Source organism: Caloenas nicobarica, chromosome 19, assembly GCF_036013445.1.
Source record: "Caloenas nicobarica isolate bCalNic1 chromosome 19, bCalNic1.hap1, whole genome shotgun sequence".
NCBI classification, from domain to species: Eukaryota; Metazoa; Chordata; class Aves; order Columbiformes; family Columbidae; genus Caloenas; species Caloenas nicobarica.
In genome coordinates, this window is record NC_088263.1 from 11550639 (window position 1) to 11573396 (window position 22758).

General features: G+C 52.3%; 1 protein-coding gene across 5 annotated transcripts in view; it reads left to right on the top strand.

The window, feature by feature from the left end:
• The window catches only part of MVB12B (multivesicular body subunit 12B), a 56452-nt gene extending 36269 nt beyond the window's left edge, over positions 1-20183 (top strand). For 2 of the 5 annotated variants that reach the window (XM_065648231.1, XM_065648232.1), the window contains 3 exons: positions 10537-10592; positions 11669-11728; positions 15763-20183. In XM_065648231.1, coding sequence (XP_065504303.1) covers positions 10537-10592; positions 11669-11728; positions 15763-15849 — 203 coding nt within the window. In that variant the 3' untranslated portion in view covers positions 15850-20183. Of the gene's footprint in view, positions 1-10536; positions 10593-11668; positions 11729-12119; positions 12429-13068; positions 13742-15762 lie in introns of those variants that run through there. The other 3 variants (XR_010607262.1, XM_065648230.1, XM_065648229.1) reach the window with 3 other exon arrangements.
• The last annotated feature ends 2575 nt before the right edge of the window (positions 20184-22758 follow it).

Sequence of the window (22758 nt, forward strand, 5' to 3'; positions counted from 1 at the left end):
CACAGAAGTTGAATTTAATCTACTATATTACATTGACCAGCAGAGTTATTCTAATGTAGCATTCTGTGATTTGACAAAGAATAATAGAACACATTGCTCATTGTTCGTTACTGTGCTGCTAATAAAAAGGAGTTCTAGTGCAGAAAACCAGGCTGTTATTTATGAAGAATGCTTAATTTGCACAGTTAAAAATGCAAAATTGTTACAATGAGATGTTCTCTCCTTTGGATAGAAGACTGGGGCAGAACAAATGAAAATAGTCTTGTTGCTACAGATTTCATCTAATAAAGAAGGGGTTTTTTAATGACTGGTGTGGATAGGCTGTATTTTATTGGGAGGAGCAGTCATCCAGGCAGCACGCTCTGACTTTATCAAGAGGTGTCACTGGTGTTTTCCTTGATTATCGTCATCTGGATGTCTCAATGGCATAATTTCATAATTGAAAACATTTATAAAGGTTGTTGGGCTTCATTTATCTAATGAAAAGCTGTTTATACAAAATAAACCACACATAAAGGCCTCTTGCTAATAGCGTTATTGCGATTCGTTTTGGCGGTGGCTCAGTTGTTGGAGGAGCCGTCCCAGCTGCGCCGGCGCCCGTCCCGCCGCACGTGCCACGCAGGGGCTCCCGTGGCTGCCGCTGGCCTCAGGGCACCGCGGCAGTGTCCCCGTGCTGCGGCTCTGTCCGGGACCAGCGTTGGGCCCGGGTTAATTCTGGCGCCGCGCCGCGTCCCGTCCCTCGTGCCGTGCCACAGCGGCCCCGAGGTGCTCGGCGTGGGCTGCACGGCCGCCCGCCCTGCCGGCGCGGTTCACGTGGGCTTGTGTGGGTTCACGTGGGGTTGTATGGGGTTGGTGTGGGCTTGTGTGGGTTCACGTGGGTTTGCTCCGCTGCCACCGCGCTCAGACCTCCCCCCAGTCAGGGGCCAAGTCCAAGGCATCTTGTTGATTTTTGCAGAGCAAGCCAGCAAATGCTTAAAAAATGACCTTGTGGTTAATGGAATTAAAAATCTCCAATTAAACTAGAAAAGTGGGGATACAGTAAATGGACTTTTTATAAAGAGTGCTTATTTTTAACTCGCCAGAAAAAAGACAAGTAATTAACTCAGCCATTAGAAAGCTCAAAATTTCTCCCGTCTCCTGTGGAACTAGAAAATTGTTTTGTGTATGCTCATATATATACACAAATAATATATATGGAGACGACTAATGGCATAAATCAGAAATGATTAGAAAATATTTGTTCTAATGAAGTAATAATTTGATAGTAATGCTTTTCATCAGTGTAGCTTAAGGCTACATTAAGTGGACAGACTTTATATGGATTCTCTAATTTTAATCTTCAAAATGCTATCTAATGTCTCATTAAGGCTTGCATATAATGTATCTTAAGTACAGTCATTAAATATAGTTTAGGGAGATTTATGTTCAGATATTGCTTAAAGATGTTTTAATAGGCCCATTTACTCTGATGATATTAATGAGCTCTTAACACATATTAAGCTTCTAAAACTAGTGGTATTCCTCTCGCAGTGAGCAAAACAACTTAGGAATTGTAAATGAATGGGGTGCTCCAACAAGGCTGTTCTTCAACCGGGACTTCAGACGCCATCTCCACCCGCGTTGCTCCGCACGCGTCGGGCCGTGTCCCCCGCGCTGCTCCAGCGCGGCACCGCGCCCGCCGGGTCGCTCACAGCGTCTCGCCGGCCCCGCGCTCGGCAGCGCCGGTGCTGCGTGCGTGGTGGCGGGCTGCAGCTGAGAACGCGCCGGGCCTACGGAAATGTCCGTGGTGTGTTGCCCAATTTGGTTCTATATCGACCAAAATAAATCGGATACTTTAAGGGAAGGGCCAAATACAGTCATGCCATTAGATAAATTCTACTTTTTGATCATCTCAAGATGCAAGAATTGTAATTACGATAATAAAAACTGTTCATTCCCCTATCGTCACTTTAGTTCCAACTCAGAAAGTTATTGCAAACAAAATTCTCCGGTTTCATCACTCAGCTCTTCTTAAAAAATCCTTCTGAGTTCAGAGACTTCTATAATTACTAAATTGGTTTGTTAGGAGGAGATAATAGCAAATTTCTTCTTTTCATAATTGGACATTTCTTCCCTGTAGGCTAATGTATGCGCGGCACTTGCATACACAATAAGCTGTGCTTTTGAAAAGCCATAACTAGCTAATAAGTGCTGTGGTGTCATCAGAGAGTAATGGTTTGCTGATTAGCATAATTAATGACAAATGGTGGTGCAGAGCGGGTGGATTGGTTTAGCAGATGATGAATGCGCCGCAGCCGAGGCTGAGCCCTGCCGGGGCGCCGGGCGCAGGCTGGCGCCGCGGGGCGCTGCCCGCCGCTCCCTCGTGCCCGCCGCGCCGCGGGGCTCCGCTCGGGGCCGCGGGCGGCTGCGGGACAGGCCTGCAGCGTTCGGGGGCGCCAGCGGTCCTTGGATGCCCAGCTCCAGGCGGGCGTCGGTGCCGCAAGGTGGACGCATTTATCTGTGGCTGGATTAATCAGGGATAATTTGCATTTGCAAATGAGACTGATAAAAATGGAGTTACCTTTTCACCTTTAAGGGGGAGGAGGGATTATTTCTAGGTTGTTTCTTTTTTAAGTGATAAGCAACTCTTTTACCAATAAGGATGAAAATACTTAATTTGCATTAGCAAAAGAAGCTAATTATTATATAGTTAATTAGCATCTGGAAATGAGGATTATCTTAATTACAAAGTACAATTTCCTTAATAGCTACAAAACTGTAAGTTTGATCTGTGTAGAGATTGGTGACTATTATTATGTAATTAGCGATCATATTAATGGTGCGGTGTATTTAGAGATAATTTGCATATGCAAATGAAATTTACCTGGTAGAAATATGTCACTCCAATAATGACTCTGAGCACTTAAAAATTAAATTAGTTAGCAGACCTGGATCCTGAGTTGCTGTGTGGTGGCACGGTGGGTCTCCTGCAGAAGAGCTGTGGCCCTGTGGCCCGGCTGTCGGGAAGACGGGGAGGCCCCCCCAGGCGCCGGCTCCCGCGGCCGGGCCGGGTCCGGTGCAGCGTGGCCGTGGCCCTGGCCGTGCTGCCCTCCTCTCCTGCGCTGCAGAGCTCGGCTTTGGGTCCTTGTCGAGGCTCTCCTGGGGAGGTGTTGTATCACTGGATGGTGGGAGCTCGTGTTCGGTACACCAGTGAGCTCCTGGCAGGAGACGGGTGTCCCATGTCCTTTATAGCCATGCTCGGGATGAGTTTCTGCTTTCCACTCGTGTTTAAGGGTGCTCATGGTATGGAGAGCGTGGCGCTTTCAGGACAGCTGGTCCCTGTTCTTTTCCCTGCCTCTGTTGGAAGCCGTAAGCTGCCTGTTGGTTTCAAAACAATACAGTCCTTTAAAACAAAACCATGTTGAGAGGGTGCTGTGCACCCTTCTCTCTCCAGGGACAGATGTTGGTCAGTCGGTGCACAGCTGGAGGTCGCGCGGTGCTGCTGGGCAGGATGGCAGCCGTCACTGCGGGTGAGTGTCTGCCGCCGCCCGGGCCCCGGCCAGAGGCTTCCGGAGTCGGGGAGCCCAGCACCTCACGTGGCAGCCTCCTGCCCTGTTGTACAACATCACACCTCTGTAGGTGTCTTGGCAAAGGAAAATCAGAGCTTGCGGGGCCAGATACTGTAACAAAATGCAGCATGTTTCTTTAATATACCCTGCTCCTAACCTGCAATACTGAAATGACTGAAGTGCAAAAAACACTGGTGCTGCAAGGAAGCGGCTGTTACCCAACAGGATGTTTCTCTCATCAAGAGGGAGAAATTTCCAGCCGCTGGCCGGGGAACAGTGCAACCATTGTGGGCCTTCCCGAGATGTCTTTTGCAAGTACTCGCTCCAGCCCGGAGTCCTGCCTGCGCCTCGCTGTGGCAGCCAGACATTACATGTTTAATGACTTCCAAGGAGTCTGTCTGTCGTTACAGCCGGAGCTGAAAGTAATTGGAGAGCGTCTGTGTTTCTCCTCAGCGCGGCGGCCCATGCGCGGCGGCTGGAGGAGCTGCCCGTCCTGGAGCAGGACCTGCCGCAGCCCCGCACCAGGGCCCTGTTTTCTATCTGCTCTGCTCTAATTAATTAAGGGTTGTTGCTTGGAAGTAGCACATGCTTAGGTGTGATCTTTGAAGTTTAGTGTGGTGCGGAGACTTCAAAGACGACATTTTATTAAAAAATAATAAAATCAAGAGCTCCTAAACACTTGCAATTTGAAGAGCTTGTTTGAAGTCTCTCCATGTTCTCTGGTGCTGATACAGCCACAGTGCTGAGGTACTACTTAGCCGTCACCATGCAGTACTTAACCTTCACTTTATTTAAAAAAGAAAATAATCAAAACCAGGAGTATTTTCTCGAGTGTTTTCATGTCTTGATCTAGCAGTAAAGAACTAATTGTGCTGTGTTGTGAGCTGTGCAGGAAACAGAGAAAATCAAGGCTGACAATCAAATTAGCAAAAATGAAAATTTCGTCCAGGTCTGTTCTTTTAATCAAAGTCATTTCAAGACGAACAGGAAAGCTGTAAACCTTTCCCATCACGGAGGTTTCCTTCCTTCCCGGGAGGCCCCTGCTCTCCTGCTCACCGCACCCAGCACCGTGTGGTTCGGCGCTGCTGCCGTGGCGCCGCCTGGCCCAGCCCGGGTGCCGGCACCGGGGCCCTCTCGGCGCCGGCGTGAGCGTGCCCGGCGGGGCCGAGCTGGGCCGGTGCCCCTGCCCGCGGGACTGCTGGGCAGCGCTCGCTCGAGCGGAATGTGGGACCGTCCCGTCCTCTCTGGTCTCCTCTCGTCAGCGTGTTTGGCTAACGAGGGGCTGCACGGGCCGGCCGCCCCCCAGTGCCCGTCACAGCCAGCGGCAGCGGCCTCTGTGGGAACGGCACAGATGGCGAGCCCGAGAGACAACGTAAACTGCAGCATGTCTCGGAGGTGCTGCCGGGCTGCGGCGGGTTTGTCACGTCGCGGTGATGTGCGGGGCTGGGGACAGCTCTGCGCCCCTGGGTCCCTTAGCGCGGGCTGCGCTGCGCGGGCTGAGAACACACTGGTGAGGAGCCAGAGGAAACGGGACCAATGTCTTGGTATTTGGGTACTTTATTAAATAAAGAAGTGTGCGTTTTGGGGGCGGTGTCTGCAGTCTGGGGTGGTCGCGGCATTCCTGATTGCAGCCAGCTTGGCAGGAGCTTGCGAGAGAGTTTGCCTTTGTTTTCCCCCTGAGGTTTTGCTATCATTAGTGATTTGGAAATGCAGAGTGGTGGTGTTCCATCTGGGATTCGGTGCACGGTAGCAGAGAGCACACGCACATGTTTACTCTTCAGGCTGCTATTTAAATTACTGTGTACAGAAATATAGAAGTAGAGGACTTAGCTGAGAGCAGGGTGTCTATTCCAAAGCTCACATGCTCCTCGATGCATTGCAGGCTGTTGTAAAACTTTTTTGCCGTACTTGTGGATGACTTCTCCCCATGCTGGGCTCACCGGAGGTGGCCGGGTGTGTGCAGGTGTCCTGTGCTGTGCCCGGTGGCACCGCGGACCAGAGCCGTGGGCTCGCGTGTGCCCGCTCTGACCCGGCCGCCCCGGGACGTGCAGCTCTGCGGCTCCGGGCCGCGCGAGCCCTGCCCGCGCCCTCTGCCAAACCGGGTTCTTACCCCATGGAAACGTGGAGACGTTATTTCCTCTGGTGTCGTTTAGCTGAGAGTTAAGTTTTCTCCAAACAGCCGAGCTTTGCTGGTTTTATGGCACTGCTGTAGGCTGGTTTATGAGACATTCGTCTTGGTAAAACATAAACTCTCTGCTAGCATTTCAGGTCTGGGAAAAAATCTGAAGACTTTTGTGATGTTACAGAAAGGCATTTCTAAAATGTAAGATCATTTAAATTTTAAAAGTGATAATGGTATGTTCAGTGGTGGCAGTTTTTTGTTGGTTTGGATTAGCAATGCTTAATTTTCAAAGTTATGCAGGAAAATGTTTTGCAAGGGCTTTATTTATTTATTTAAATATTTTGAATATCAGCAGTGTAGAAGGCCATGCAAAAATAGCAATAGAGAAATCCAAAGCTATAAAAGCTTATGGTGGGAATTTAAATGCAGAAACAGCTGTTATTTCCTTGGGAGTTGAGGTATGTAAACTCTTCCGTGGCTGTGTATCCCCACAATAGTGGTGTGAAGAATTAGCGCTCGCTGCAGTGTGCAAACTGAACCCGCCAAGCACTGAGGCAGCTATTCATCTATACCCAGGAGCTAAATATGACAATGTTAGCATTTTTCATTTCCCTGACGTTACCATTAATAAAGCAATGATCCAAAAGAAGCTTTGCTGAGTCCGTTCTTTATGCTTCCATCACTCACGACTAGATAATTTCACACAGGATCGTTTTTAAATTAAATGACGATAAAAGCGCTCTGCTGTCCTGTGTTCACTAGTTCACAGAAGTCTATCAAGTCATTAATGTGTCATGACAAACTGCTAGTTGGATACAAGAGTAATTAATTATTTGCATAAATAACAGGTTGAACTTTGTGCTTTGTACCGCAGTGACACGTGTGTCACTTCGCGGACATGTTGGGAGCTCTCGCAGAGTTCCCAGGCAGGGTGGGGGCTGCGCGGGTCGCTGGTCCTCGGGCAGGAGCTTTGGTGCTTTTTGTGTCCCTGAGTTCTTCCTTAACGGCTGTTTCAAGAAAGCATCTGATCATTGGAGATTTCAGTGAACAATTGTACAGATTTTCATAATCACCATTAATCACCACATATTTTTCAAGATAATTACAGCAATTATTATTTAGATTCCTCTTTTATGTGCGCATTGTAGAAAAGAACAAGTGCTTATTACGCTGGGTAGTGTAGAGAGCTACAGTCTGAAGTTCTTTGTCACCCAGAAACTCATTATGTTAGCTGATGCTGCCTGTGAAAGTTCATCAGCACGTTTAAATTAGGGTAGCATTGGCAGGTCTGATTATTTAAATCTGGTAGCTTTGCTAAAAATATAGTTATTCAAGAAAGATGAATTACTAATTTGACAACTGAGATTTAGTTGGAGTCTCCAGCGCAGAAGGCAGCATCTATCGTGTGCTTAGAGGAGGGCGACAGTACTTTCTCAGATTAGAGAGAGAATTTCTAAGTGAGCTAACAAGTTGTATTTATAGAGCAGAGTTTTGGGGCTTGCCCTTTAAAGGCCGAGAGTAAGTCTTAGTAAATTATAATGAAGAAGTAGCCACAGTTAGAAGTTGGCCGTGCTGTTTGGTGGCCCTGCACCCACGGCGGGTGGCCCCGGTGCCCTGTTGGGTGCCCCTCACCGGAGGGGTCCAGCCGCCTCCCAGCTCCCGTCGGGGGTTCATGGGCACCCGTCCTTTGGGGCTTGGTTTTAGGAACACAGTTCTGGCTGCTGGCTCCTTCCAGCTCTTTTATCTAATTGCAGTGACTGAGCTAATTGGATGTGACCCTCAGGGAGGAGCTGCTCCTGGGGGACAGCAGCCATTGGAAACATTTTGCTGTCTGAAGTCCCGTTTTATTTTGTTCTGCCTTGAGGGAGGAAGGCGCAGGCACCTCCGCAGTGTGTTGCGGACGCTGTGGGTGCAGTCGCCCGGGGAGAACCTGCTGCCACGGGTCCGGGTGGCTCTGGTGAGCGGCGGTGCGGGGGTGACGTCCTGCAGCCCCGCTCGGCCGCACAGGGCAAGAGCAGCTTTGCTGGCCTGGGCGAGGAGCCCCTCGGTGACCTGTGCAAGGTGCAAGCGATTTATAGGTCTCTAAAGATATTTTAAAGTCACGACCTTTTAAAGATGTTACAGCCTACCTGGATTAAGGTGTGACTTCACTCGTGGTGATATGAGTAATGCTGCGGTGGTAATGCTGTAAAAGTGGGACCTTGTCCACCTTTTTTGTTCTGAATCAGTACATGTTGCCTTTGGAAAGAAAGCCGTACTTTATCATTCACCAGCACCAATTCCTGTTAGCCCTTTGTGTTACCGTCTGCTGGTCTCAAACGTGGCACAAATTGACTTCGCGGCATGTTGAACAGCTCTTGGCCAGACTGAAACAAGAACCGCAGCTCCAGGCCAGAGCCCGGCTGTGGTGAGTCTCGATGCTGCCCACGGAATTGGTAACACTGGGCAGAATCTCAGCACAGTGCTCTGCTCATCAGAGACTGCCAGGAACACTTCAAAAGCAACAGGGAAAAAAAAAAATGAGAGGCTGCTGCTGATGTTTATTTACAGCACAACATCAGAACAAGGGACATGGAATTAAAAGCCTCCTACAGTTCTGGTTTCATTTAATTTTATTATGAAATTAACTGGCTGCTGTAAAAGCAGTTGCGCGCTGTCTCGTGGTGCGTGGCGGAAGCGACGGTGCCCGTTCCCGGGTGCTGGACACCCCGCGGGCTGCGGCGTGGCGGGGGGAGCTCCTGCTGGCCCTGGGGGTCGCTGCCCACGGTCAGCGCCGTCACCGCCTGCCCGTCTGCCGGGCCCGGGAGCTGCTGTGCACAGGGCAGTGCTTTTGAGGGCTCGACCCACGCGAGCCCCGAGCGTGAGCTTCACGTGTGCAGCCCCATCGCAGCAGCATCCTGATGTTAACATGAGTTGGTTCAGGGTTGTGCTGGAACAAATTGTCACTGCATTTGTTAATCTTCTTGGATTTGGATTCACACTCCTGAAAGGAAGTTGGGTGCCTCATCCTTGAAGTCCTCGTGAATGTGAAAAAGCCCTTTGTAGGCAGCAGCAGCTTTGACTCCTCCTGCAGCTGGTGCTGCGGGCCGGCGGGCAGCACCTCCACGGGCCAGTGGGGGATGTGGGGCTGTCCTTCCTTCCTTCCTGGCCATCGTCCAGCCTGGAAGCAGAGGCGAGGGACATCTCTGGGGGTGCCACCGTCTGCCTGCAGCCTCCATGCACCCGCGCAGCTCTGCAGGCTGGGGCCAAGGCCACACCGGGGGGGGCTCTGGCAGCCTCTGGTGCTTTATTTCTGTAAAGTTTCCTGAGCTGGTGGGTGTTTAAATCCTCATGACTGCTAGTGCCTGGCTGTGAAAAGAGCCGCTGAATGTTGTTTTCCGATTTCTATTTTTAGTGTATTTTACCAGCAGCCTCGTGACGGGCCTGACACGCCGGCTCCTGTGCGCGCTCCTGCGCTTTGGGAGTGCAGCATTAATAACACACTTCCATGCATCATGCCATTTTTAAGCATGATCGTTATGATAAAGGGCATATACTTAATTACAGGCCTGCTTAATTACAGCTCTGTTGAAGCTCGTTTGTTTAGGAGAGTGCTAATTGCGCTGCTGAGCCTTTGGCACACCCTGCTTTCATCTGCCGCTTTGCTCTGAGCTCGGGGGGGCTGGAGCGCGCGAGGACCAAAGGACGGACGAGGCTGCCGGGAAACGTGCACGCTCATCACAGCTTATTCTTTAAATCACTTTACAAAAGCCGGCGTGTGACTGATCAAAGCAGGTTTCTGTCGGGATAACAAATGCAGATGGTCTTTCAGGTTCAAAACTTCCTGGATTTGGTGATACTGCTTTTCATCTGTTTCCTTTTGTTTCATGTAGCTCTGTGGCTGCCACATAGCACCTTTGATAATGAAATTATTCCAGTGGAAGGGGTTTTTTAAGCCAAAAATATACAAAGCAAATGTAAAATGCTAAGCATTATTAAATAACGCTTGTTAAATTACTAGTGTGGTAACTCTGGTGCTGATGGAAGTTACAAACAGCAAGCAGAGAAACACCGGGTTCATGGGTGCAGATGCTTTGTGGAAGAAAACCCTATTTGAGGATTACTTGAGGGCATTTCAGGGCTTAAATTTGTTCTAGTTTAAAGTTTTTATTTCTTTCAGAGCTGAAATTTAAAGACATAAGATGTTAAAGGTGTAACTGAAATAAAGTGGGCATATTTGGGGCCGCACTCTGCCTTAGAAATGTGCCATTTTCAGTCGTGTGGAAGTTGCTGAGTTACACGTTTTAAAAATAGGTGTCTCCCTTGTACTGACACATCTTGTGGGAGGCTTTCTGTGAAGACTCCAAGGTGGTGATACCAAGACAAAACCACTGAACATCATTGCACTGTCTAAGAAGAAAACACAAGAGACATAAAGGCAAACGGTGCTCTTAGCGTCATTAAGGTTGTGCTACAGAGCGAGATTGGCCCAGTTGCACGCGGCTGTGCCGTGGGCCGTCCTGTCCTTGTGTCTGTCCTCGTGCTCTGTTGGTGTCCATCCTGCAGATGAGGTTTGCAGGTGTTGGAGCTCCATTGCTCACGGCTGAGCTGGCGCGGGCAGCGGCCGGGCCGGGGAGGGTGCTTGTATATGGATAGAGCAGGGAGGGTTCTGTGAATTCCTGATTTGGTAGGGACTAACCCAGCTGTGTCTCGGACAGAAGGAAACCACTGGCAGGCTAGAGGGAGGAAAAGGCTGGCGATAACTTCTGCGAGCTATCAATCATGTGTCAATGCCATGAATACTTGGTCTGTCACTGGGAATGTGTGAAGTTGCATGTCAGAAGTCAGCTGGAAATGTGACGTGTCTGCTCGTTTTGTCCCTTTCAGCAATGGATGGAGTGCCTTTTATGATTTCGGAGAAGTTTGCCTGTGCTCCTGAAGGGGTGAGTCACCTTTGTTGTTCTCCCAGCATCTGAAATTCATCCTTCTGTGGAGAGTGATCACAAGGCATCGACACAAACTATCTGTTTCTGAGAGCTTTTCTTTTGTGGGGCCTAATACATGCACAGTGCTTGAGATGACCCAGGGTTGCGACAATACTTTCCCATAGGGTGGGAATGAATGGCTTTTGCCAGATCACTTCTAAAACTGAATTGTCCTGGGAGTTGAAGGTTTATTACTGTCAGAAATACAAATAGCAATGAGACTGTATGGTGCTGGAAGCATTTCTAGTTTCTTAGCTTGGATTGTACTGATTCAGAATGAGTTTGAGCATCCCTGAGCCAGTGCTAGTTTAAGTTGGTGATCCAGAGCTCAAAGGCTCGGCATCCCATTGCCAGTTCCCTAATCCATCTGATCCTAAAACAATATCTCTTTAAAAATCAATTTACAAGAAGCTGTTAAGGCAAACACCAAGCCGTCATCTGTATCTGATTTTTCACATTGTGCTTTCTTCTTCCTGCTGACACAACCTGCGTGTGCAGCCGGACGTGGTTTTTCACAACCATTCCTTTCTGAAAGCGTTGTTTATGGGCCGCTATTCCCAGAAAGCTGGAGTCCCTGCTGCGAGGACAAATGCAGAGAGATTAGGTCGTGCTAATCCTCCCCTCGGATCCTTTAGACACCATTGCCACCACATGGTCAGTTTGGTCGGGCTTCCCGCAGGCGCTGCCACTCACACCTCGGTGCTGCGGCCACAGCGATCCGTAGGGTGTCACCAGTGCCTGCCGGTGACAGCCGTCCTGCCGCACCGAGGTGGCTGAACATCCACCTGTGCAAAGTGACACCAGGATGGGTGTCAGCTGTCCCCACTTAGGGAGAAAGGCGTTAGAGCTGTTATCCCTGATCCGTCGTCTTCTTCACACGTGTGGTGGGCTGAGAAACAGGATTATGCATGTGTTTACAGGTGGTGCCTGTAAATTTCTGGTAAGAGAATATTTGCTGACATTAAACAAAACAAAAAAAAACCCCTTAATTTGACATTTCTGTTTCTTTTTTTTTCTTTTGTTTTTCTTGCCAGATGCAGCCGGTTGATCTCTTGGGCATCACAATCAAAACCCTTGCAGAAATCGAGAAGGAGGTAGGTAGCCAGCCAGGCAGTAAGCAAAAGTGTGATGAGAGCTGTGTTCACCTCGTTGTAAGGTCCCTTGCTTTGTGGCAAAGGTCTCTCTTGTCTTTCTCAAGACTCTGCTGGTGCGTAAAGTCAATGCAGAGTCAAACAGTAAACTCAGAATTAGCAATGTCCACTGCAATCTGTGCCGGGTGAAGAAGCTTTAGGTGTTGAATCTAACGGCAAAGTCTGCTACTCTCCTTTTAATTCAGATGTCTTTCTTACTTAACTTTTCTTTCTCATTTATTAACAAAACGTGTTACAAGCAGGGTACTGCTTGTGTTAGGTTGCCTCTTGCATCTCAGGGAAGCAAATGAACTTGATTAAGCAATGTCAGGTAAACTACTTCATCATTTTTCAGTTTGATGGTGCTGGTAACTTGTTACCAGGAAAACCAGGCTGCACTTCCAGTGAGTGTGAGTCTTCCAGGAGCTCGGGGAGCAGACAACCATCAAACCGAGGGTGGTCTGGTGCTCCCGAGGGAGCATTTTGGCACATGTGTGACTGGGCCGTGTGGTGCCGAGCAGCCGCCTGCTCTGCAAGGGCTGTGTCTCAGCTGAAGGCTTGGACCAGGAGGAAAATTGTTTCAGCAGCACGTGCTTCTTCAGCTCCATTGGTCACAAACATCTTACCTTGTGCCAACCAGCTGGGTTAAAGGCAGAGTGTAAGAAGATGGCATAGCAAAACATCCAGACTCTTTATGGCTTCTCCACTTTTTGATTCCAATTGTGAGTCCAGTTTCCTAAATACATCCTCTTTGCCCACCTGGAAATTTTGTCCGAGAATGGGCATGGGCCAGCGGGTCCATTTTGCCGGAGGGGAAGCAAAGTGGCGATGGATTTGCTTCTGCAGCCCTCTGCGTGTTGCCTGATGCAGGAGAGGTCTGGGCGGCTCGGGGCGCTCCCCAGAGGGGCGGCTGTGGCCCCCACCCGTGCCCCTCGCAGGCCCGCGCAGCGCGGGGACACGGGCACCGGGGCTGCCTGTGCGGCCTTTGGAGGAGAGGTTGATACCTGCCGGCTCTCCGGCACCCTCCTCTTCCGTTACAGGCTGTGCATGTTTCAGAGTAATGAAAAGTATAATTATGCAGCCCATATTCCTTGATGAAGCATCTTGTCTGCACATAGATAGCTACGCATATAAATATTGTGAATTTCTGCATGGCTTTATTTCCCTTGCAAGCAATAGCACCATTACAGCAAATCTTCCGGATTTCCAAAGCAGCGGGAACGTTTTCCCTGGAGCTAGATGCCTTGCAAAAAATACTCCCAAAGAATTCCTAGAGTTATTGTTTTCTGTCGCCACATTTGCAGATGTGTGCACCCATCCTCCAAGCTGCGAGAGGAGCTGAGGGAGGGACTCCACCCTGTCAGGAAAACTGACAGAAACGGGCACAAATCCTGTGCTGCACGCTCAGGCCGCTCCTGCAGCCAGCAGGTCCGTGCAGCAGGACTGCGCCGCGCCCTCCGGAGCGTGAGGATGCGGTGCACGGCGAGGCGGTGCAGCCCGCGCTGGAGGCAGTTTTGCCGTCTGCCCCGGCTGTGCGGGTGGACGCTGGGCGCAGAGGAGCCCGCAGCGCTGCGGGCTCTCCCCACAGGGCCCAGGGGTTGGTTTGGCTGCTCCTGCCGGTGCTGCGCAGGGGAGCATCACCAGGCACATGGCGCAGGTGGCAGTGGCAGCAAGGACCGCGGTGGCAGCGAGGGCCGCGGTGCTGCGTGGCTGTAGCAGTGCGATCGGCTGTCGGGCTGTGCAGGGCTGCAAAGTGCACCCCGTCCTCATCTCAGCTTGGCATTGAGCGAAAAGTCTGCAGAGAGTCTAATTAGTAAAGTGAGCATCTAATATTAATCATTCCTTTTAAACTGACAAGGAAGGCAGTTCATTTAACCACTTAATTGCTACAAGTTTTCATGGGCTGCTCTTTGCAAGTATATTTAATGAAGAAGTTGTAAATCTAAAGGAGCTTAAAATTTTAATTTTATACAGAAATATTTTTCCTTGTTCTCATGTTTGTAGTCAATTCTCCAGAGTGTAGTCACATGAAATGTTCGTTAAATGAACATATTTGCTAACTGGCATGATTTCAGTTTTTAAAACATTGGTTCCAGCAATTAGGCATTTTTTTCAGTTCCCAAATGACTAGAGAAATTCGTCTTGATTATAATTGCTCTTAGCCACGCATATCTAATTTGTGTCTTTTTAAGTGTTAATTAGTAAACAGTTTGAGCTGACATCTTTATGTGTTTGTGTGTTGAAAAATGAGGCTTATTGCTTATTTAGCTTGGGGCTGGTGCTGCTCGCTGTGACATCGTGACATTGAGAGAAAATTAATGAAGACGCGTGTGCCGGTTCGGAGGCGGCCCCGCGCGCGGCCGGAGCGGGCCCGGCGCTGCCCTCGGTGCTCCCTCGGTGCTCGCCGGCTCCCCCCGGCTCTCCCTCGGTTCCCCCCCGGCTCTCCCCGGTTCTCCCTCGGTTCCCCCCCGGCTCCCCCCGGTTCCCCCCCGGCTCCCCCCGGCTTCCCCCGGCTCCCCCCGGTTCTCCCCGGCTCCCCCCCCGGCTCCCCCCCCGGCTCCCCCCGGCTCCCCCCCGGCTCCCCCCGGCTCCCCCCCCGACTCCCCCTGGTTCCCCCCCGGCTCCCCCCGGCTCCCCCCCCGGCTTCCCCCGGTTCTCCCCGGCTCCCCCCGGCTCCCCCCGGCTCCCCCCGGCTCCCCCCGGCTCCCCCCGGCTCCCCCCGGCTCCCCCCGGCCCTCCCCGGCTCTCCCCGGTCCGCGGCTCCGGCCGCTCCGCCGCAGCGCCCGCGCGCCCCCTGCCGGCCGCGCCCCGGCAGCCCCGCCCGGGTCCCTCGGCGGGTGCCCCCGGCCCGGCCCGGGTTCTCCGCGGCCCCAGGGGCTGGGTCGCCGCGGCCGCAGGGTCGGGGTTTTCGGGGCGGCGGCAGCTGCAGGAGCGTCCGTGGCCTCGCTCGCGCCGCTGCCTGGCGTGACGAAGCGGGACAGACGGGAGGTTTCTGCGTTGGAGCGGAGATGGGCAAGTCCATGTCTGCTGGGAGCTGGCTGGAGCAGCCGGTCCAGCTCGTCCCTCCAGAAGTGTGCAGCCCTCGCACGGCTCCCACGGCTCTCGGCACCGTGGACAAGCCCGTGGCAGCCCTGGCCCAGCCAGCACATCCAACTCCGCAGCTCTATCCCAACATGTGTGGCTGGGGACAGGTGCCAGCAAAGTCACCCGGGGACATCTCGTCCTTAAGGAGTAACAGACAAAAACTGAAGCACAGGAGGTTCCATCTGAATACGAGGAGAAACTTCTTTCCTTCGAGGGTGCAGTCCTGACCAGGCTGCCAGAGTGGCTGTGGAGGCTCCTTCTCTGGAACCATTCAAACCCCTGTGCCACCTGCTCTGGTGACCCTGCGTTAGCCGAGTTGGACCGTGTGATCTCTGCCGGGGTGCCACAGCGTGCCACGAGATGGCACTGCTACGGCACGCTCCCGCGCCGCGGTGCCCAGGACCGCACGGCCGCGTCCAGCCAGCGAAGGGACGAAGGGACGTCCCTGCCTGCAGCAGCGTCCAGCCAGCTGCTGGGGTGTCTGTCAGGTGGAAGGTCTTGTTTGTAGGAAGTTTCATGCACCTTGCCAAACCAAAAATGTTAATTATGGTGGTACTAGCTTGTGTAAGTGAGGCCTGCAAAGGGGAACCTTTCTGACTAGCTGCTTTACGTGGAGGATTAGTCTGGTCATGTTTGTGTTGACGCTGAGTTTTAGGGAAAGGGGGTGAATCCTGCCCAGGACTGACCGGTGTGGGGTCAGGCGGTGCCAGCGGCTCCCCCACTGTGGCCCTGCCTGTGGCAGAGAGGATGTCACAGCTCAGGGTGCTCAAGCCCAGTTCTTAATCTCGTTGTGCTACTTGGGGTATTGTCCCAGCACGGGCCAGGAGCACGGCTGCGTGGCTGTGCGGCCATGCGCCCTGGCCCGGGCTGCATCGGCGATGCCCACGGTTCCTCTCTCTCGCTTTGCCCCGCAGTACGACTACAGCTTCCGGACGGAGCAGAGCGCGGCGGCGCGGCTGCCGCCCAGCCCCACGCGGTGCCCACCCGTCCCGCAGTCCTGAGGGGGCTGCCGGCGCCGGAGCAGCGTGTGCGTGCATACTACTGAGCAGGACACGGCACGGGGCCGTCCCGGCAGAGTTCGGCTCCTGCCATCGCCGCCCACCCTGTGCTGCACCACCTCCTCCTGCACACACCGCTCCACACCTCGGACTGCGCAGCCCTTTGGCAGCTCCCCCCGCTGCTGCAGACGCCTCCACGTGAGTACGTGACCAGAGCCTGACAGCAGCCCCTTGGTTGTCCCCACTTTGTAACCCCTGCCGCAGGACAGAAACGTCACAGAAGCCAGAGCTGTAACAGACTGCTGCAAACAGCAAGCCATGAGCTCGCGGACCATCAAGAGATGCTCAGCAGCGAGCCCTAAAACTAAGGAAGAGTAAAAGATCTGGCCGGTGAATCTGCAGGCCCCTGGGCATCCCAACCGCGCTGGCGTGGAGTTTTGATGGGCTCTGCACGCCTGGCGGGGGAGGCCGAGCGCGGCGATGCCCTGGTCTCCTCCACCCGCGTCCGGGCACACGGCAGCTCTGCCGTGGCCGCGCTCAGCCCCGCGCTGGGATCCCTTGGTTTTGCTGGGCTGGCAGAGCTGGGATCGCTGCTCAGAGCCGCCCTGGGCCCATCCCCGCACTGCCAAGGCGGAGGGCGCAGGGGGCACCAGCTGCACGGCAGTTCCTGAGGTGAAGCACCTGCTTTGCACAGGGTGTACGTGTGTCCGTCAGGACCTGGAGTGACAAACGTCCTGTATTTCTTCCCAGGCTGGGTGCTGGCAGCAGCCCCGCCGAGCCCCTGCTGACAGCCTGGGTGCTATCACCTGCCCGATGCTTTGGACAGTTTTCCAATGCTTGCCCCACCAGCTGCTAAAACAAGAGATGTGCCCGTTCCCTGGTGCACTCGCGGGGAAGCACTGAACTCTGACGTGGTGCAGGATGAGACTAGATGCATTAAACCCTGAACTCAGCCTCCCTGTGCTCGCTGACCTTAGCTTGCTCCCCCGCCAAATGCATGTCCTGGAGAAGTCTGTTGCTGTAATAAGTTATTTAGAAGTGCCCATCTGACTCCGTGCTGCTTTTTCAAGTCTCTGCTGTAGAACAAAGCTACATCATGGCAGCAAAATGGCAATTTTTGAGTAGTGTTAAAACGTACAACTTTTTCTATTGTAAGATACTGATTAGCTAACCCTATTGAAATGCAATTGCCATAGTAACAAATAACAGTATTGCCGCGCTCAGTCTGGGTCATATGTGCGCCCTGACCTGCTTTGCACTGCTTTTGATTGATCTCGCGTTTTCTAGTTGGACAGCGTGGTGACTAACAGTAGGTTTTGTACTGTCAGCTTGTATTTTTTATCTGTACGTATGTAAAGTATTTCTTGTCCAAAGATTAATTTCTGGTTTTAAGGCACCATACCATATTGCTGGGATAATAAGCACAAACTACCGTAACATTCAGGACAGACTGATTCCGAGTCTTTGCTTCAACTTCTTCCAATCAGGTAAATCATTTTCTGATGCTGCCTCAGTAAAGCAAGGCTGTACGATTGGAAAGTGAAGGCTGATTTGGTTGCAGGTGTGTCATATTTGGGCAAAAGAATTAAAGCTGCACCATTTGCACCAGCTCTGGAGGTTTGGGTGACCCCTTGGATATGTTCGTTTACTTGGAGGCTGCAGCACCATTTTTAGTTCTTATTTATCCTGCAGGAAAGCAAAGCCAGACCTCACCGCCAAGCTCACAAAGGGTAGATTGATGACGCCGACATCGACAAATGAACACACCATGGCAGCCTGGTCATTCGACTCAGGTTCACTTGAAGTTCAAATCCACTCCATGCTGTAGTACTATGCCCATCTCATCCATCTTTTGTCTTTCTATTTTTCTGCTTGTCATTTGTTCTGTAGTTTTCTGTGGCATCCGTTTATCGCTTCTCCTGTGGCTCAGTGGACACGCAGTAGGCGAAGCTCCGCGCGGCGCTGCCAGGGCTGCCCGTCCCTGTTCTGGCGGGGCTGGGCAGCGCAGCGGGTGCGGGGGCAGAGCTTGTTGGGGCGGCTGCCGGGATCCCCCAGCCCGTTCCCGTGCCCGGGGCTGGCGGGCAGCGGTGCAGCGCTCGGGAGCGGGCCAGGGCCCAGGGGGGCACTCCTGGCTGCGTCCCAGAAAAACGGGCAGGTGGCTTCGAGTCCCTTCCTGTGAGATTTACCTTAGAGAGCATCAGTAGATAAAATTGGTGCTTTATATTTATAGCAACAGTTACATTTGCTCAGCTGCCTTAAAGATCGCAAGCTCAGCTTTCTCTTCAGTGAGCTACAAGAAACACTGGATGGCTCTAAATGCTGTCAGGACATGGAGCTGGGACAAGCATCTCTGAAATCTTCGGGATATATTTGTATAGTTGGTTCTCACTCTTCCCTCTCTTACACTGGCCTAGCAAAGCTGCTTCAGGGTGCATCTGCAAAGAAACTTGAAAGCCAAGTTGGATCTTTACAGCGTTTCTGCAGTGTGACTCTGCGAGGATACCCGATACTGCAAGCACAGATAGTCCAACAGCAGTTCTCGTGGTACAAATGCAACAGAGGTGTTTTAAGCAAAGAGCTGCAGCTGCTGAGAGCCAGCTGAGCTCCCAGACCAGCTGACAAAGGCTGAAAACTGGGCATGTCCTGAGGGGAGAGGGTTCAGAGCCAGCGCTGGGGAGCACCGTGAGACACAGCGCAGGGTGGTTCACCGTTACGTGTTGTCTTTTCAGTCCACCAATTATGGAAAGCTTTTTTATTTCACCTCTGAATTCCCAAGATCTTGAGCATCAGATCAGCGTTTCCACAGGCAGGTTTTATTTGCTATTCCTTAACCTCGGTACTCGCAGCTGGTCCTTGCAAGGCTGGTCCTTGCGTCCTCGCAGCAGGTCCTCCTCGTTGGCAAGTGCCAGACCCGGTACCAGCATCTCTGCATCTTGCTCCCTCCCTGGCCAAAAGGCAACTGTGGTAGCATTGGCCCAGGCAATAAATAGTCAGGGAGCCTGATGTGAATGTTGTCTGGCTGTAGAGAAGCCTTTGGAGTGTAAGGGGAGGGGATGAGTCAATGGAGAGCAGCAAAAGTGGATTTACAGAGCTTTATCAGATGTGCTTGGTTACCTTTCCTCTATTTCTAGGACAAAACTAGTCTCTAGGTAGCTTAATCTTGTGGCTGATGGAGAAATCAGTTTGCCAAATTATCGTTTGTGTGCAACAGAGACAGAAAAGCAGTAGTGAGGGGTTTGCTTACTGTAAAATACACCTGATGTGAATTAGTGGTGACACACTGCCTCCTGGATTTCTCGCGGCAAAGAGCAGGTCGTGTGCCGCGGTGACTCGCGGGCCGGCCAGGCCGGGCTGTGCTGTCTGCTGTGCTAACGATGGAAAGGCAAGAAATCAGTCCAGAAAGTAGAGTGTGAACTTTGTGATAAAATTCAAGTGTGGACAGATGTAGTCGGTGTCTTCCCTGTGGGAGCATCTTGTAGCTGTAGTTACATAGGAATAAACTTTGTCAGACTTTTTTCCTTTGACTGTCACCGAGTTTGCCCACCGTGTTTGTAGGAGAGGATCCCCGGGAGCCTCCTGTGTAGTGAGAGGTTGTTGCTAGTCTGTAGCTTTGGGCTTCTTCGGTTTCATGCCTGCCCCTGTCCCCCTGGTTTCCTGAGCTCTTCAGCCTGACCCCGCACACGCGGAGCCCCGAGAAGCTCCGACGTGGACAGATGGATGCTGGTGCAGTGGGGGGGAAAATGGGATGCGGTGCCTTGGCGCCGGCTGGTCCCACGTTGGCCTTCACCTCCCCGCTGCCCGCGGGCTACTCGGGGTCTGTCCCCACGTCTGTCCCCAGGGCCCACGGGGCTGGCAGCGCAGCTCACCCTGCACCGCTCCCGGTCCTGGTCCCAAGGGCTCGCGCCTCTCGCTGCCATCGCATCCTTACCTCAGCCGCCCGCCTTGCCGAACAGCCCGAGCGGTGTCGGCGTGAGTTGTCCTGAGCCTCGGGCGCGGCAGCGTTGCAGCAGCGAGGGTGCTCCTCTGCTCCTCAAAAAGCTCAGTAAGGTGCTGCTCAATTCATTCAATACAGGGAAACCAAACAGTTTGGATATTCTGGTCATTTATTGTGAAATTGTTTCCTAACAGCAACAGTTTTAAATGTCATCATGCAAATGGAAAAGAGAAACCTTTTATGCAGTTGCAAAGTGTTTTTTTAAGATGCTATGCATTTTGTTGGGTTATTGAAAGTGAATTTACTGTGCATTAATCTTATGAATGTTACTACGTTTTATATTTATTTTAGATGACCCTCCTGTATTTTACAAAGGGAAGTTTCATTGTGTGATAACTTAGTCTGTATTCTTAATATAATTTGTTAAATAAAACTTGTTTTAATCAGTTTGTTCGCTGTGCTTTGTGTGTGTTTTAAATTTGGAATACAAGAAGCCTAAAATGCTGCAGCTCTGCCTCACGGGAGCGGAAAGGGGCATCCCTTGGTACCAGCTGCTCTTTTCCCTCCGCACCATCGCTGCAGTGACTTCCCCAGCCCGCAAACCTGGGTGTTTCCAAAGTGGTTACAAACATCAGGAGTGAATAGTCGGTGCTTGTTCTGAACTGAGCTGCTGTGTAGTGGTTGTAGCTGTGGCACCTGGAGCCGCTTCTGTTTCTGGATGTGATCTCAGGTTTGCTGGATGCAGGAGATGCCGCAGCTCAGGGCGGCGGTGGCCTCTCGAGCGCCTGGCGTTGCAGCTGGAGCAGCAGCGGCTGCAGCAGCCACGTGCAGCAGGTGACAGCAGCGCGCAGTGTGTCAGCACCAGCAGGTGACAGCAGTGTGCAGCTTGCACGGGGCCACACGGTGTCCCTTTGGCCGCCTCCCAGCAGCGAGGAGACACCTCATTACCGGGCAGGATGGGGCGAAACCTGGCAAAAATCCCTGGCACAGGGATGGTGCGGGTGCCAGTGAGGGCAGCGCCCAGCTCAGGGCAGAGCCCGTTCCCTGGGCTCGGGCTGGTGGCGGTGCCGGGTCCCAGCGGTGGTGGCTGCTGTGCCGGCCGGTACCCACGTGGCTGGTGGCAGCAAGACCCTGCAGGGAAAAGGACTTCTCAGGTGGGGACAGGCCAATACCACAGCACTAAAGCTGCAAATTGTTATTCTTTGTGCTAAATTATCCTTCTGAGCTTGACCCAAGCTGGTGGAGCAAAATACGACCTCTGGCATCTTCTCTCATCCCAGCCAATATTTCTGTCTCACCTATTTTGAGTGGTCTTTGAATTAAAGGAGATTAATACCCACGTTCCCAATATTCTCTTCATGCACATGTTTTTATAACCTCCTTTTGAAAGTGAGTACCATTTGTTCCACCAAAACCTAAGGAACTGCATCTCGGAGCTGCTGTGGGAGCCGTCGCCGCCACCTGATTGAATATCCCGGCCGGGAGGCGACGGTGCAGGAGGGACATAAACCAGAGTGAGCCCGTCCGGTGCACCAGCTCACGTCTTCCCGTGTTGGCGTGCGGTGTGCAGGACGGAGCTGCCGCAGAGCCACCGCTGAGCCGCGCGCCTGCGAGCGTCAAAGCCACTCCTGCCTAAAGAGCTGTTGCTGCTGCACGTGGCCTCAGTTCTGCCGCATGTGGAGCCGCGTGGTGCTGCTCATCTGCTGCCTGGAAATCCAGGCGAGCTCCGGGCGCCTGCCGGGGAGGAGCCGCGTCCCCAGCCCTTGTGTGTCTGCGGTTGGACCCGGGACCACGTGCTGCCCTTCATCCCGCTGGTGACCGGCGCTGCTGCCGTGAGGCCTCGGGGATTGCGCTGCTGCTGAAACACTCCAGGCTTTACTGAAATCCTAGTATTTCTGCTCGGCCTCTGATCTTTGCATTTCCTAATTCAGCTGCTCAGAATCTTCAAGTAATTGTTGAATGTTAAAAAAAAAATTAATCCTTCACCAAATCTGAAGCAGCTGTAATCCAAAGCGTTGTTGCTGGTGGTGATGAGCTGGAAGGGGTCTCTGTCGTTAGGAGATGCTGAAAGCCCGGGGAAGCAAAGGCATCGTCCTCCCTCTTCCCTGCTGCTCCAGGAGACATCCCTGGCTGTCCCTCCAGACACCGGTGACACTTTGGCCAGGGCTGTTCTGCTCGAAGACCAGAGCTGGAGCGTGCATGTGGTGTTCAAAGGCACAAAGTGGTGGGGATGAGAAGAGAGCGAGACCAGAGCTGGTTTATGTTGTCTGTTCGCGGAATTTGTTTTCTAAGGAAAATGTCTAATTCCCCTGCTCAGCTTGGTGCTCCCGGCCCCGGGAGCGGTTGTTTGTCTCCAGCGAGGTGTCTCCAGCCGTTCCCCCCAGGAAATCCCCTCTTGTCGCGGGGGAAGCAGCGGGCACAGGGCCGGGCCCCGTGGCGTTGGGGCTGTGCTGGGCTTTGTGTGCCTGTGGCTTTGGTGGTGTTTGTTTTCTTGTCTCCTCTCCCTCCTACGGCTTTAAAAATTAACTTGCCCTGGGAGTTTCTCAAAATCTTTTCCTTTCTCTGAAATGATGGATAAGCCATGTAACTGATTGTCATGGCCCTGGAGAGGATAAACATCTTCTGCAGTTTACAATAAAACCTCCCTCCCTCTTGGTTAATAAGTGTTGAAAGGAGCATAAATAGAAATAACACAGGATTTCCATGACTAACAAGATGACCACATCGGTGAATGTTGTTCGGGGTTAAAAATGACTCAGCTTTTGCCTCCCCCGGCGGCTGTTGATCCGCAGGAGCCGCTGCCAGCATGGGGAGGGTCTGGAAGGCTGAATGGGGAAGCGTTTGCATGCGGAGCTGAAAAAACGCCCTAAACTCTGCCCCATGTGTGCAGATTTCTCGAAGATAAAGGAGCCCACAGCTTCATCCAGCTTGTGCTGACTCTTTTCTTTTCAAAAGCCTTTTCAGATGTTTTCACTTTT